General features: G+C 36.8%; 4 protein-coding genes across 6 annotated transcripts; 3 read left to right on the plus strand and 1 right to left on the minus strand.

Annotated features, from left to right (window-relative positions):
• Positions 1–136: 136 nt before the first annotated feature.
• LOC145906299 (FERM and PDZ domain-containing protein 2-like) lies at positions 137–12182 on the plus strand. 2 transcript variants are annotated; one of them, XM_082993717.1, is made up of 18 exons: positions 137–291; positions 517–665; positions 969–1217; positions 1721–1800; positions 1934–2001; positions 2064–2230; positions 2360–2528; positions 2834–2954; positions 3267–3399; positions 9224–9427; positions 9699–9839; positions 9979–10049; positions 10290–10903; positions 11189–11238; positions 11349–11482; positions 11576–11625; positions 11745–11781; positions 11859–12182. In XM_082993717.1, the coding sequence occupies exons 1-18, from the start codon at positions 156–158 to the stop codon at positions 11902–11904; spliced, it is 2619 nt and encodes an 872-aa protein (XP_082849843.1). In that variant the 5' UTR covers positions 137–155; the 3' UTR covers positions 11905–12182. The 2 variants fall into 2 exon arrangements, with proteins under 2 accessions (XP_082849843.1, XP_082849850.1); XM_082993724.1 differs by having other exon boundaries at positions 969–1208.
• LOC145906811 (uncharacterized) lies at positions 3651–8596 on the minus strand. Of its 2 annotated transcripts, none has more exons than XM_082994271.1 (12): positions 8446–8596; positions 7781–7989; positions 7464–7657; positions 6749–7206; positions 6254–6514; positions 5824–6101; positions 5509–5666; positions 5241–5354; positions 4942–5079; positions 4602–4748; positions 4187–4256; positions 3651–4019 (listed from the first exon to the last, which is right to left on the minus strand). In XM_082994271.1, exons 1-12 carry the CDS (start codon positions 8457–8459, stop codon positions 3904–3906), a joined length of 2157 nt encoding a protein of 718 aa, XP_082850397.1. In that variant the 5' UTR covers positions 8460–8596; the 3' UTR covers positions 3651–3903. The 2 variants fall into 2 exon arrangements, with proteins under 2 accessions (XP_082850397.1, XP_082850404.1); XM_082994278.1 differs by lacking the exon at positions 8446–8596 and adding an exon at positions 8156–8283.
• Positions 12183–12953: 771 nt separating the features above from the next.
• On the plus strand, positions 12954–13947 carry LOC145896239 (mitochondrial inner membrane protease ATP23 homolog). The gene has a single exon (XM_082985087.1). The coding sequence runs from the start codon at positions 13087–13089 to the stop codon at positions 13834–13836; it is 750 nt and encodes a 249-aa protein (XP_082841213.1). The 5' UTR covers positions 12954–13086; the 3' UTR covers positions 13837–13947.
• Positions 13948–13951: 4 nt separating this feature from the next.
• On the plus strand, positions 13952–15713 carry LOC145896223 (RING-type E3 ubiquitin-protein ligase PPIL2-like). Its single transcript, XM_082985086.1, has one exon. The coding sequence runs from the start codon at positions 14009–14011 to the stop codon at positions 15560–15562; it is 1554 nt and encodes a 517-aa protein (XP_082841212.1). The 5' UTR covers positions 13952–14008; the 3' UTR covers positions 15563–15713.
• The last annotated feature ends 1 nt before the right edge of the window (position 15714 follows it).

Consider the following 15714-nt stretch of genomic DNA (forward strand, 5'->3'; position numbering starts at 1 on the left):
GTTGGTCGGCCTTTTGGCATATTTGTAAATAGTTGGTTGTAGTTTAATAGTTTTTTCAGTAAAACGTATGATTGATGGAAAAACAACGAAATAACGAAAAGAAATCTTGTTAGTTTCTATAGATTGTTAGAAACAAATGTAAGGCAAGTTCAGATATGCTTGACTGTTTTGGGGCAAATTTACATGAAATTTTGGAAGTAAGAGGTTCGGCTTTGAAAGAATATGAACTGTGGGCGCTTCTGAGAGTGATTTCTGCAGAGTTGGACGACCTGACGTTTGTCAACGACTGCAGTGAGTTAAACATAAACTTTGTTTAAAATTTTTTAACCATTAACTTGAGCAGCACAAAGCTAAAATGTCATAGAAATGCAGAATGTCAGCATGCAAACATGGCCAATATGATGATTAACCCACCAGTTGCCTTTATATATATGAAGATTCATAACTGCTCAATCCTGTGACCACCAGTTTTGCTTTATTAAAGCATTTTTCATAAAAATGATTATTTCTTTGCAGATTTGTCGCAACCAGGCTGTTTCATTTCCCCAGAACGCATAATTCTTCTCCCAAATGGTAGAATTCATTTTCCTTCAGAAAGTAGAAATGAAAGTGAAGTTTCAAACACTCTCCTGACCCATATCAGAGAGAACAAGCAATGGAAGACAGTAAGATACATTGTTATAATTATTCGTTTCTTTGAATAGGTGGAAATTCTTTTGTTTGGTTAATTACAGTAATTACTTTTTTAAATGAATCTGTGTCATTGTAATTTCTTTATTTGTCTGATTTTTTTCTACCAGTAGAAATAGCCACAATGTTTTGGTCAAACTTTTTTTGTTTTAGATTCTTTTTCTCAAATAAATTTTAGTTTTGAGGTAAAAATATTTTGTATATTCGATATCAAAAATGAAAACTACAAACAACAAAAACATTATTCTGTATGAAACAAAAATATTTTTGTTTCACAGAAAACATTTCAAGTCTACAGTTTTGGTCTCACAATCTTGTGGTGCGCTGATTATGGTTTAAAGCAAACAGAAATGATCGTCTGGTCCAATGAACTTCAGCAGTTGGTTACTTCAATGTGTGATGAAACGAATGTGGTCGACTTGCAAGAAGTCGTTACGAGAAGTCATGAACATAAAAGCGCGAACTCCACAAATGACGTTAATACTGTGGTCGAACTTTGCGAGTCCATAGTTGGAAATGTATGTGAGGTATATATGTTGACACATTGTTTAAAATTATTATTATATGTAAAATTTGCACATAAATGGTACTTCTGGATTTTTGTGGTAACTGCACTTATCCATAGTATAGTTTGGGTTTATGTTTACATGTGATTAAATTTTGGTATATGGTCATTAAGGTTCTTGTTTGTAAACAAATTAACTCATTTGTTCATTGTAAATTATTTTAACAATCACAGCATGACTCAATAGTTGAATCGGCATTAAATAACAAATCTTTTGCCTTTTTCATTCGCCTTTGTAACACGATCTGTTTCTGGGTTAATCTCTCATTGTATCTTTACACAATAAAAGCCAAAGGCCAATCTTCTTAATAAACCATATCAAATGATGGGAATAATTTGATATTTAACATTATTTGAAATGTAACTTTACAACAAACGAAGACGTGTCCTGTAAGTCCTTGGTAGAACACGGGTAATCAGTCAGGGGCTTGTGATCGTGTAAACACAAGATGTTTTCTCTTGCAGTTGGATTCGTTTGATGAACATTCCGACTTAAATGAAAGTTTGCCTGAAAGAATTCAAGATTTTCATGAAAAAGTCTCAAGGTAGTTTTGTGTCGTACAAACTTTATGTTGTGCTGAAATTATTTGTATATGTTTTTTTTGTACGCTATAAATGTTAACATACTTAACTTTAAATGTGTTGCATCATTAGATTAGCACAAACTTTTTATTGCAGTTCAGAAGAAAAAGTTCAGTCCCATTCCCGCAAACACACAAGTTCTACCTCAAGCATGGAAAGGAATGGTATGATGTGGTTTACACTTTCTGCAAGTATTAAGTATAAAACTGCAAGTATGAAACCTTAGCTGGAAAGCAAACTGTTCCCACCACCAGACCAAGTGCTTTGAAGCCATTCCAGGACAAAACCAACAGACCTTCTTTGAAACCACCGCCGGATAAATTGCCGGCCAAGATGAAAGTCCACAAGAGTATTTTGAACAATTGCGGAAGAGTTAAGCATTTGGAAATTGGGGTAAGTTAACAGAATTACTTCTTGATCGATTGAATTTTTTCAAGTTTGTAAATTGCCATTACAATACAACTAGTGCTGTAAATGTGTCAGGAAATTAAGTGTTATTATTTGTGTTTTGTGGATGTGAAGGCATCGAGTTTTACGAACGTCCAACTGAGTTTCCTCGTGATCTTCCCTGATCGCTCGCAAGCTTCCATCACTTGTGGTCAAGTCGGGATGGTACAAATATTGAGATGTGCTCTGGACAGTTGGCTTTACAGCATCAACCAACAATACTTTGCACTTGCTTACTGGGAAGGTATGTTTGGAGATTATTCCAGTGTTCCTTCATAATATCAAACTTGTGTTTTGCTTTACAGATATTTCTGATATTTTTCTTGTCTAAACTGGTTATTTAAATTTTCCATTTCCTGTCATGGTTGCACTTTAATAATTCGTGAAATACAGATCGATGTTAAATAAAGTTATATATGAGTCATTCTACTTAAATTTAAATTTGTTTATAAATGTTTGTTTAATATGATTTGCCAGATACCAAGTCGAAAACATTACAACATACTAATGATAATAACATTGCAACATGATTTTTTATTTTTTTTTTAGAAAGTGAATATAATTTTTTCCAAACATTTGCTGAGCTTCAAGCCAAGTTGAAGAACTCTGATGGAAATCAAGTATTTTATCTTCGGATTCTTTACTTCCCACCAAACACCAACAATATCGAGTAAATTTTATGTTTCTTTGTTAAAATAGATTAGCATACAGTTGGATATGTTGGTTTCAAAGCTAGCAGTTATTATATCCTTGTTTTACATAAAGTAAATGCAATGGTAATGGATCCAGATCTGCTAAGACTTCATATAATATTTTATTTTCATTTAAATTTCCTCCACACTTCAATGCCTCTTACTTTATTTGAACATCTGACCAACAACCCACAGATTGCCAACATAATATGTTGTGCTCAACTCCACCCCCATGAACACAAGTGTTTGTTAAAGTTTTATGAAGTTTTCAAGTGTTTTCTGTTGTGCAGCGCAAACATGTTGAAAGCTATGTACCTCCAACTACGAACTGACCTTCTGGACGAACGCATAACTTGCTTGTATGATGACGCTCTGTCGACTGCAGCACTTGCTTTACAACATGAGATCAAGGATTACAAACCAGTAAGAATTATTCCAATACCCAGAAAGAAGTTTGATACAAAAAATAATGTCATGAGTTTTGGGGGGATTTCATTTCTGCAGATTAACCTGAATGTAAACACCATGTTTATAACAACCACTTGTATCAAAAACTCTTTGTCAAAAACCCTCTGTTGAAGCTTAATGGTGGATAAATTTCACCTCATAAAATTTTTATGTTTAACATCACCACATAATAAATATTTAATATTTCAATAATATTTCAAAGTCACATTGCAAAACTTGGGAGGCGATAAAAAATTTGCAGCTTTATAAAGTTGAGCAACGTAAAAATATATTTGACAAACAGCAAAAAATTTAAACACATAAAATTAAGTAAGGAGAAAAACACAAAACATATTGACGTCTCTTAATTAAATTTTGACACAAAAATGCTTTGGCACAATGTAATTTATTCAGTAACATATACTGCATCAGGTGTACTTTTTGCCAATATTTTTGCTGACTGTTAAATAATTCCGATCTTCACATTGTGGCATAGTTGAGAATTCCTTTGTTTGTGACAAACTTTGGTGGTGGAGAATCTGGTTTGAACCAAACTCTCTTGAATAAATCTGTATCTCCGATGTTGTGTCCGTTTTCTGGAATCAAAATTACATTGGTCAACATGTCACTCATAACTTATTTGTATCTGCTGTTTTTGTGCAATAGATCCTTGTGCGTTCAACATATTTTCTATTTCTTTGCACATTTAACTATCAGCAAAGAACAAGCCTAATGGGCCACCCAATAATGTCCAAACCCTCACCTGGTGTTTCAACCATTCCATCTTGCCCCGAAGTCATGATATCTGGCAGGAATATAGATTGGTGTCGTCCCTAAACACAGAAGTTTCACAATAATCTTTGTCATGATTGCCATTAGCGGCAAACTGAATCATGGTGTCAAAAAGCGATGACAGTTTTACTTTATTGTTCAAAACAATGCTTCACATTCTGCGTTTTTACAATTTGGCTTAATTTATTGAGAAAAGACTTTCCTGGGATAACATTGTTATGTTTATTACTGGAAAGATGGATATTTTACCTGCTTCCCTGATCCCAACCCCTTAAGTTTCATAAAACCCTCTGAATTTGTTTAAAAGCTCCAATGGATTAAACTACACCAACTCAAGGGAGAGAATACACTTGAAGGTTGGACATCGTAAGTTTTACTCCACTCACCTCCCACACAAAAGCTGTGTTCATTTGAACTTGACCTTCATCGAGGACCATTTGAACTTCAGCTGGAGTGCCTTGTTTCGACATCGTGATACGAATGTGCTTTCTAATAATGCACTCTGGATGCCAGAGGTTTTCCCAAGGAACTTCCTGTCAGTATAGATCTTTTGTTATCTCTGGTAGATCACGGTGGTGAATATAACAACGATTTTATCGAACTTGGTTGGATCAATGGAATTGGAGTCATAATGAACAAGAGTACTTGCACAACTTGTTTATTATCACACCTATTTCCAAATGCAATGTCTTTGTTGGGCAATTATCAGTAAGATCTTGTACTTACAATCCTGTTTGCGTCCACACTGCACAAAGATCGATCCCTTGCTTCAATAAACATCACAAGGTTCCTTCCTTCAGGCATGATGACGTTAAAACAACTGTCGCTGTATCGCAACCAATGCGGCATCCCCTCTATTGCTTTCTGCAGCACAAATGTGTTTTTTTGGGAAAGTTAGTCTTCAAATGAGATTAAATTTTGTTGGACTGTGGGTTTCACTGGAATTGGATTAACATAATTTGACACCACTCAAAATGGCCACAAATTTTGAAATATCAACATTTTAACCACACATTATAACGAACCTGTATGACATGAGGTAAATCCTCACAAGCCAGAATGCTAATAAACTGGTGTTTTCTTGTATCCATGCTTTTGAACACAAACACGGAAATCCTCTTGTTTAAAGCTTCCACATTCTAAACATATTACTTGGTTGATTCTCAATCTCACTTTGGTGTATCATGTTATTACATCACAGACATTTACAGACTTAGTCAGCACGCTAGTAAGTATTTTTGCCCTCTTTCCCATTTTCTTCATAATTAAAAACATACATCAATAGTTTCTTACTTCTCCATTGCTTGAGTGGAATGCGCAAACATCTCCGAAACTTTCCAGTTTGAACGTAACGCTGTCCGCAGATCGAAACACCTCCGTATCAAAATCCTTCCATGTTTCGTTTGTGTTGAGGTTTCTTCCCATGATTGTGATGTCATCAGTTTGAATATCTAAAGTTGAATTTAAAATTATTTTTTTTAGAAATTTAAAATGTTGCTTTGCTACGAAGGATAACACAGATATTTCCTAAAGTAAAAAAACCTTATCATGGCAGAAAGTCGAAAGATTATTTTTAGTCAAAGCAATGTTGTTTAGAATTTTTATTACCAGTATTTTCGCGTCTTGTCGTCCTCCCATCTTCTGTGATTTCAATTTTTTGTCCGCTGACAGCAATACAGGTTGGTAGTTTGATGGTCACTGGTTTGTCAAGTTTGATATCTGCTGGGTCGATTCTTATAGCTGGGGAAATTGCCATCAGAATCTTCCCTGGTTCTTTTGTATAAAAGTTGTAAATTCTGTCCATCTTGTTTGGAACTTGCGCGACATCCAACACCGACAGACGGAAAAGTGACTTCGATTGAAGTGCATTTTTAGGAACTTCAAGACTGGAAAATATGCAAATGTCAGTAATTTTATAACTACACACTAAGCATGTGATTGTGTATATTTTTTGACCTCACAAAAAATGTTTTTGATATCTTAAAACAATCAGAAAAAGTAATAATTTATTTTCACGCTTGACAAATCTGGACTTTACCTGCAACCGAAACATCTGATGGTTCCTCCTTCAGGTCCGATGACTTTTGAAAATGATTCTGTCCCCTTGGACTTGTTGACAGCCGAGCGATAGTTGAGGGATGGAGGTTTTAAAGTTTGCAAACCAAATTCCTCGTCTGTTGCTTCAGTTTTTGGTTCCAAACTTACTTCCACTGCTGGTTGGTATGGTTGGAAATCTTGGCTGGTTCTCACAGTAACGGGAATTGGTTGCCATAACTGCTGTCTGGGGCCTTTCTTCGTTCTGCGATAGAAGTTTGTGAAAATAGTATCTGCGATAGTAAAGTTTTGTCATGTAAATATAAGTGGACTATTCTCGATATTTATAAATAAAATTTAAAACAACTGTGAGTGTTCAAAATTACCATAAAATATCAGCAAAAGTAATAATACAGAGTACTGTATTGCAAAAGAAAACCACTAACCCAAAGTAGAAGTTTCAAAATGACATTGTTTGTTGTCATAATGATCAACTTACCTTGCATCCATTGGCATTTCAATCCTCACTGAGCTCAAACCTTCGTCTGTGTCATAACTGAACAAATGATATTTTGGAGCCTCCTGCTTGGGTTGTGGTTGTTGTCTTAACGATTGAGTGGGTTGCTGTTGGACCCATTGTTGTTGCATCTGTTGTTGTTGTAATTGTTGCTGTAGCTGCTGTTGTTGTTGTAGTTGCTGTTGTTGTTGTAATTGCTGTTGTTGTTGTAATTGCTGTTGTTGTATTTGAGCCCGCATCTGGTTTAAATTCATAACTGGTTGCTGTGGAACTGGTTGTGGTTCAATGTTGGTGCTGACGAGGGTTCCATCTGGGTGCCGCCGAATCCTGGTTCCGATCTGACCTTCAAGGAATGTTTCATCCAACGAAGTACGTTCTGGGATTGCGATCGGGGGAACTATTATATTTTTTCTGGGGCTTCTGCTTGGTCCCAAGTTGGTCTGCAGTTGGGGGAATTCAGTGGTCATTTTGGTTGTTTGAAAACAAACGTGAAACTGTATTCCACTTGTTTACATTAGGTTAGATGAGTGTCAGAAAGGTTAAGTTTTACAATATCTATGAACAGAAATATTATTTCCAGTTTCAGCTATTTTGTTTGAGGAAGTCCCCAGGTTCATTGTCTGCCCACACTTTTTACAATATATTTATTAATTTCTACATGCAAGTATGTGTTAAAGACTAAAAGGAAAGCGATTACTTGTATTGGCCCCCTGACATGTCTCGGTGATGTTTGAAGTGCTGTGGTTTGCATCATTGGATGTTTGCGATACGACAGCAGAGATGCGTTTGTTCCGTCCTTAGGAATTGTTTCGTGTTCGTTCCCGGCAAGAAGTTGAGCACGTGGAGTTAAACCGTAAATGCTACTGTCGTCTCTCAACAAGTTCTGAATTCCTGTTTAAACATTCAATATAACCAACATGAAATCATTTTTCTGTGCATATCTGAAAGCAAGCATATCAACCAATAAACATAACCAGCATATTTCTAATGGTAAACTGGTAGGTTTTATTTTACCTGGTTTTTGACTGAGAGCTACCCTCACTCTTGGATCCCCGTCAACGACCATTTCCTCAAGTTTGCTGAACAATTGGAGAACGTCCCTCACGTCATTCGTATCTTCAGGTTTTCCTGTGTCCTTCTTTTTAGCGGAAGATTCCTTCTTTTTGTCAGCTTTCTTTTTGTTTTTTTCTGTCTTTCCCATCTTAAGAATGCTCTGAACTTGTCTAAAAATAAGTCCATGAAATTTTAAAATGAAAACATCAGCAAAGGTAACAGTATAGAGCACTGATACACACTATAAGCAAGTCTCCTGCATCTGCTTGGCCCTCTATACTAATTTCCTGAGAATCAATTAAATCTAAGCATTACATTGAAAAGGTATTCATATACCTGTTTTTTGAAGTGTATCCACTTAATTACATGTTTTTTTCAACACAATTTGACTTCAACATAATGAACATGCACTAATGTATTAAATACAATCAAAGCAACAATCAGGTTCTACAGAATTAAAATATTTGGTTAAAATATTGATCGATCTTGTCATGTAGCAGAATTTCTCATTAGCTCAGAAAACTGCCTATAATCAAAATATGAAATAATTTTTATTGCTGCGTAATCACTGCAAATTACAATCTGTTGATTTCCTGCTGTTGTAATTCTACTGACCACAAGCTCACCTGAACGCGCTCATACTCTGTCTCACCTCCTATCGGGTACTCCTGCTTTATGTGTTGAGATATTAAATTAACTTTTGAAATTGTTTTATCATGTTATGTTGCAAATTCCACTTTTTAATGGAAAAGTCTTACAACCATGTTATTTGTCATTCAATAAGAACTGCTTCACTGCTTTACCCACGATGCCAATATTCAACCATTCGTGACAGTGTGGCCAACAACTGGTTTTATCCGAAATGCTAACAAAATTTCTTCACGTAATTTCCACAAATCAATAAACACATTTCGTTGCCATGAGTTCCCCGTAACAAAGGTTCAAATCCTACAATGTATCGTTAATATCCCCTCAATCCGTCAGGGTTGGATAGCATAAGCTGTTGACATTGTTATTGTTCAGACGACCGGCCATTCATAAAAAAGGAGCTTTCCATTGTTTAAATGTTTTGATTAATGCCGGGTACCTGCTCTGTTTGTCTTCCCGATCCCTCTGTGTTTACTTTGCACCTTTTGTTGCAACTTATCCACTTCGAGACCACTTGAGATTTGTTGAGTCACAAACCATCGTTGTTTGGTTTCAAGCTTGTTTTGTTTATTACCAGCAAATATTCATATCATCTGTGTATTTGTTAAAATGATGAACATAAATGCACACCAAAGTCACACTGGCTTTCTTGAATCAGATATATTTTTTCTTATGTTTGTTTAGTTTGCATATGAATGTGGTTGGTTTGTTTGTATACATTATGTTATTTTTCACTCATGATATGTTCTCTTTCAGGTATACAAAAATGAGTATTTCAATTTGGCCGAGTTTGTTCCAGCACATGTGACATCACAACTTGGAGCTGCTCATGTGCGCCAACAAGTGACAAAATTGCATCGCCAACTTGCAGGCATAGGCCACCAGGAGGCGCTAATTCTGTTCCTGAGGCGATGCTCGAATTTTGAAGAATATGGAGTGAATTTCCATAAAACCTTCCGGGTAATTTGACCAACGGAAATATTGTGATGTTGCGGAATGTGTTGGATCAATAGTAAAATGTGTTCAGCTTAATGCAGTTCGTTTAATGTGACCATGTTGAAAACAGTATTGAACTGGGTCATGTCCTAATGGGTAATTTATGTGATGTCAAGAATATATAATTTTGCCTTTTCAAATAAACTATTTAATGTAGCCAGGCTCTGTTCAGCTTTTAAAACTTGATGTCCCACCTTAAAGTTTGTTGACAATAAACACAGTGTTTTGTCCACAGTTGAAATCGTGCAAGAATGAGAATTCCACGTGGCTTGGAGTCGGGCCGAGAGGAATTTCGGTTTTCGACCTCAGAAATAATAATTCCAGGATGAAAAGACATTTTCTTAATTGGGCAGATCTTAAGAAAATGAACTGCAAGGTTGGAATTTGTCTTTTCAAACAGTCCAGATTTACTGAGTGAAATACACACATGTTACATTTATTTATTCTGTATTACAATAAGTAATTTAGCTGTTAAATTTCTCTACAAAATTATTTTATTCATTAAATTGTTTCAGAATCGTAAATTGTCTTTTTCTGTGATGAACCCAGCAATGAAACTAAAGTTTTATCAAAAAGTCCAGGAAAGGTGGGAAAAATAATTCTGTTTATTTAATAAAGAAAAAAAAATTGTGTTTGGTTTTTAACATTTATTATGGCTTTGGTGGCAGTTTCTTGAGACTTGATTTCTATACTTTGTCGTTAAAATTTAAATGCGTCACAAAAACTAAACATTACCACAGTAAAGCTTGTAGGAATAAACAGGCTTTTTTGAATGTGTTTGAAAGAAAACTTATTTTTTTTATGATCATAAAAATACTTTGTTCAGAGCCAACTACCTACTGACAGTGATTGGAAAACTTCATCAGTTCTACAGATCACAGAAACCAAGTCGCAATATTTCATCGCTCGGCTTGTTTGATGACATCACAAAGCTTTCACCCTCGGCCAACCCAAGCCCATCTCGTAGCATTTCTATGGACCAACCTGTTGAACCTCCGCGTACACCTCTACAAGCTTGCTTCACGAGCAGCTCAATTGACCCATACAAACCTAACAAAGGGAAAGCACCCAAAACACCAACTGTCGCAAGTTCTTCTTCAAGCAGTCTTGAACCCAGTGTGGGGAAACCTGCGGAGCCTTTGAGAAAACCAAGTTTAAATTCCCACTCCAGTACATCTGGTGGTTCAACTCCTGAAGGTCATGCAGGTCAATCATCGGTGACTGAACCTAAATCTACAACTGGCCATTTCGTCCGAAGTTTCAGGACGATTAGGAAACCTTCGAGCGCTTCATCGAGCTCATCTTCAACGCGCCGTAGGTTTAAACTCGTCGCCACCTCAACACCTGTCCTGTCCGATGCAAAGAGCAGTTGGTCTGTCCCCTCAGATGAATACATATCACCAGTTACCAGGACAACCAAGCGGAAAGTTACAATAACAAGTCAGTGTTGCACAAACCTAAACCCTTATGTTTTCATGCCGCTGTTAAATTAAGTATATTTTTACCACACCAGCTGCACTGATGAGACCTTTCAGGTCGAAACAGTGGCCATCTGTCTGCGGCTTACACAATTATATTTTTACCATCTATAATATCATAAGACAAGTGGTGATGGTTTTTCGAGTGCTCAAAAAAGAAAAGAAACCAAAAATTAAATGTTTTTCACTAATTTGTCATAACTTGTCCAACAACAAAACTTTACAACCAACACATTTTTCCTTGCAGGGGCGGAGAGTGGATCTTTTATCGATCAAAATGTTCCGGGCAGATTGGAGGTAAATTATTCCTGACTTAGATTTTCCAACTGCTAAACACCTTTTACATACTTGCTCTCATAACATACATCTGCCAACACATAGTTTCTAAAAAAGTTTTAATGCTTCAGGAAAGCAAGTTGGATGATTTGAATGAATCAATTCACAAGACAGCAAGAGATTATTATAGAACATCCCTCTCATCCAGTACAGATGCGTCCAATCACAGTGCAAGTTTAAATGGGAGCATTCCATCTGCATCCGGGTATGGTGATCTGATGGTGCTTCCTTTCCCTTGTGTATTTTGTATGATGATTCAACATTTTCACCTTATAACATGTTTATGTTTTTATTTTAGTGTGAAGTGTGAAGAGGCTTCACCGGAGCATATTTACGACAATGTTGCAGGTTGTTCGTAGTTTGTGAATGCTATTACAAAAATTTTGTATTGCCACTGTAGTGAACACTGTAGCCTTGTATAATTTATGTGGGGAAAATATGTTTTATAATTTAATGCTTTTTTGCAGATGATCCACCACCTTCAAGTCATTCTGATTCGTTTAGGTAATCCTTACTTAATGCTGTATTTATTTTTATAAAACCTCTGGTTGTTTAACTAAAATACTTCACTTTCTTTTTAGTTCAAACTGCATCACATTTTACCATTCGGATTCATCAAACTTGTGATGTCGTTGATGATTAGTGTTACATATATCTATGTGTCTTATTCTATATTACCTACTGTTATGCCTTTATTTGTGTTACTGTGCGTTGGTAGATTATTTAACTGTGAGTGCGTTTATATACTGTGAGCTTGACAGTGTTGTGTTATTATTGTACGGAGAGCTATAATGACAAATCCATTTTCTTTTCATTGTTATAACATATAACTGTATATGTTGTAATTGCCCAAAATCAAAAGCATTCAACCAGTACAATCATGAACTGTGCCATATTGCATATTTACTGTGACATTGTTTTTTGGAGTACAAATATATTTAATTTTTTTAAGAGGATTTTGCGTGAAAAGAAGAATACAAAATATATATTTGTAGTAAACTTTGCTTATGATAAAAAGGATTCACACGTAAACTGTATTGGCTTTTTTGCTTGGAACAAGCAAATCAAATAATTTAGGCAGTGCTCTACGGTTCTACCATAGAAAACATATATATTTGAGGAAAGTAAGCATGGTTAGTCAAGCGTGGAGAAATTCGTGTTTTTGGGTTTTTTAGAAGTTTAACACACTTACGTAGACAACCCGGGTGACACGAACGTGGATGTTTTGGAAAGGAAAAAGGCATGTCCTTTTTTCTCGTCACTCTCTCTCTCACGCACATTCATGCGGTGGAGTTCTTTGGCGGCAACTTGCAGGTTGTGGCGTCCGAGTTGGTGTTTTGCCATTAATAATGTTGAATTTGTTATATAAATCTCAAATTACTGAGATTTTGAAACACAGGTTAGAAAATAGCACTTACAACTACCATTTAAAACCTTTGTGAATGCATTTTCTTTTCCAAACCACTTTATTGATTCTTTAAAACCGCAATATATCAAAACAGCTGTAAACATTAACACTAGATTTTCAATTCAACATCATTAATGGCAAAACACCAACTCAGACGCCACAACCTGCAAGTTGCCGCCAAAGAACTCCACCGCATGAATGTGCGTGAGAGAGAGAGTGACGAGAAAAAAGGACATGCCTTTTTCCTTTCCAAAACATCCACGTTCGTGTCACCCGGGTTGTCTACGTAAGTGTGTTAAACTTTTTAGAAAATTACACAATTAACAATAAATTTGTGATTTTAATGGACTGGTTTGATTGAAACCACGTTTGTCAGTTCACAATAAATATTTTTCGGTAAAATGGTTGACGACGATAGTGAGAAAGGTACAAAGGAACGACTGCAGTCGATGGTCAACAAGGAACCCGTTCAGAACAAAACTTACTTTTGGCAACGGGAAGATGCCAGAACCAAAAGCATTAAACAAACTAAGGCACTGGTTGAAAAAGTGTACACCTCCCCATTTGTGAGCATGCTTATGACGGCAATGTCAGACGCAGGTTGTCCAGTCAATCCTAATACCCATATTGCTATTGAAGAATGTAACTCTGGACTTTTTGGCGCGTTTGATCCTTACAACAATCAAATCGTGCTCTGCCATAACCAGTTTTCAAAGATGCGCACGGAGAAAGGGAAAAGACTTGCCATGACACACCTTTTAACTCATGAGTTGGTCCACGCTTTCGATTACTGCAGGGCTGATATTGACGTCAACCACAATCCCGTTCATTTGATGTGCACCGAAGTCCGGGCTGCAGCATTAAGCGGACAGTGCATGCTGAAGTATAACAAACTTAATGCCAGCATGGCAGGGTTTAAAGACTATCACAAGCGCTGTGTGCGTGACTCTGCTAGACTATCTTTCACCACATTGAATCCAGACTGGAAATCAGCCCAAGTTTGGTCGCTTTTGATGGAGGTATTTCCATCGTGTTATAGAGACTATGAACCTTTTGACCGACTTCCGTTAACTGTCAAGCAAGCTGAACTGTCGCTTAAAGCTTATCAAAGGAGGCATCGGTACAATGTGAATGATTCATCCACAAGTTGATGGAAACAAACTGTTTTAAGTTGTTGAAAATTATTGTGCTATTGAATCTATTTGTTTTGAAGGGTATTTAAGTTATTATCAACATTTTCAATCTGTTCCATTTGATTTCAGGCATAGTTTGTTTAATATTTTTGTTACTTTTTTATCGTAACTGAATTCTGCACCAGCTACAATGGGTAAACGACAGCATCAAAGCGACAAAATGTACATTACTGGAAAGGAGTGGGCAGCATTTTATGGAGGTCACAAGAAGACAATTCTAAATTCTGACTTTCGTCGTCTGCCATTTTTCTGCTGCAGCATTTCACTCCAACCAGTGGAAAACCCCATGTGTACAAAGGAAGGTCACATGTTTGATTTGCTCAGTATAGTGCCTTGGTTGAAAAAATATGGAACCAACCCAATTACTGGCAAGAAAATTGATGCAAAGTCACTGGTGAAGCTTACATTCCACAAGAATGCAGATGGGAAATATCATTGCCCTGTCTTGTACAAAGTTTTTAATGAGAACACGCACATTGTTGCCATAGCTACCACTGGCAATGTGTATTCCTTTGATGCAGTTGAACAACTCAACATCAAGCCAAAAAACTGGAGAGATCTTTTGACAGACAAGACTTTCACCCGTGCTGATATTATCACAATCCAAGATCCTTCTAATTTGGACAAATTCAACCTGCAGAAATTTTACCACCTCAAGCACAACCAGAAGTTGCCAGATGATGACCTGAGGGCAAAATCCGACCCAGCTTACTACATGAAAAACACAAATGCTGAGACTTCCCAGACACTGAGTGAATTGTACAAGAACTACAAGGGTGATGAATTGCTGAAGGAGAAGCCTGCAAAAAAGCAACCAAAACTGGACAAGTTCAACACTTCAAATTATTCAACCGGGCAAGTTTCAGCTTCTTTTACCTCGACTGCTAGAACACCACAAGTAGAGCAAGAAGTGAAAGTTCGGGAGACAGACGCTGTCCGTTATGACTACGTCAAGAAGAAAGGCTACATTCGACTTTGTACGAATATGGGGGATCTTAACATTGAGCTGCACTGCAACATTGTCCCCAAAGCATGTGAAAACTTCATTAAGTTGTGCAAGAAGGGTTACTACGACGACACAGAGTTCCACAGACTCATTCGTAATTTTATGATACAGGGGGGAGACCCATCTGGGACAGGACGGGGGGGTGAGTCAGCCTGGGGCGAACCTTTCAAGGATGAATTTCGAGCAAATCTCTCCCACTCCGAACGAGGGATTGTCAGCATGGCAAACTCGGGCAAGGACACAAACAAGTCACAGTTTTTCATCACTTTCCGCTCTTGTAAGCATCTCGACCGCAAGCACACAGTATTTGGAAAACTTGTTGGTGGTCTGGCAACTTTAAGCAAACTTGAAGATGTTGAAACTGACAGGAAAACGGACACTCCCTTGAAAAAGATCGTCCTGAAACGAGCCATGGTGTTTGTCGATCCCTTTGAGGAGGCAGATGAAAAACTGGCAAATCTTCGTCAGGAGGAAATTGAAGCTAAACAGAAGGAGGAGGAGGAACTCCGTAGTTCACAGAAGGCCGTCGTTAAACCCAAAGTTTTTAAAAAAGGTGTCGGAAAGTACATTAACACAGTCGCTAGCAAGACAGTTAATGAAAGTGGGGAAATCCCCGTTTCCAGTAAAAAGAAGAAAGTTAAATCTGGGCAACAGTTGAACGACTTTAGTTCTTGGTGATATTCCTGCTTATTCCGTTTTATTGTTTAGTTGCATATGTGTATGGAGTGATGTATTGTAACATGGCATACTGATCACAACTTTCAAAATTACATTTGGTGTGAATATACAACACTGCTTAATTTTACTGATTGTCAAATTTATTGTACAGG

This window comes from Ascidia mentula, chromosome 1, assembly GCF_947561715.1.
Source record: "Ascidia mentula chromosome 1, kaAscMent1.1, whole genome shotgun sequence".
NCBI classification, from domain to species: domain Eukaryota; kingdom Metazoa; phylum Chordata; class Ascidiacea; order Phlebobranchia; family Ascidiidae; genus Ascidia; species Ascidia mentula.

What these genes read in the sequence shown, in the direction of transcription:
- LOC145906299 (XM_082993717.1), top strand. Translation starts at nt 156, where the DNA reads ATGCTTGACTGTTTTGGGGCAAATTTACATGAAATTTTGGAAGTAAGA. An exon ending in GACGTTTGTCAACGACTGCA is followed by an intron (nt 292 to 516) that starts GTGAGTTAAACA and finishes ATTTCTTTGCAG; the next exon opens with ATTTGTCGCAACCAGGCTGT. An exon ending in AGCATTCCATCTGCATCCGG is followed by an intron (nt 11,483 to 11,575) that starts GTATGGTGATCT and finishes TTTTTATTTTAG; the next exon opens with TGTGAAGTGTGAAGAGGCTT.
- LOC145906811 (XM_082994271.1), bottom strand. An exon ending in ATCAGATGTTTCGGTTGCAG is followed by an intron (nt 6,102 to 6,253) that starts GTAAAGTCCAGA and finishes CATATTTTCCAG; the next exon opens with TCTTGAAGTTCCTAAAAATG. An exon ending in ACACAGCTTTTGTGTGGGAG is followed by an intron (nt 4,257 to 4,601) that starts GTGAGTGGAGTA and finishes TTCTGTGTTTAG; the next exon opens with GGACGACACCAATCTATATT.
- LOC145896239 (XM_082985087.1), top strand. Translation starts at nt 13,087, where the DNA reads ATGGTTGACGACGATAGTGAGAAAGGTACAAAGGAACGACTGCAGTCG.
- LOC145896223 (XM_082985086.1), top strand. Translation starts at nt 14,009, where the DNA reads ATGGGTAAACGACAGCATCAAAGCGACAAAATGTACATTACTGGAAAG.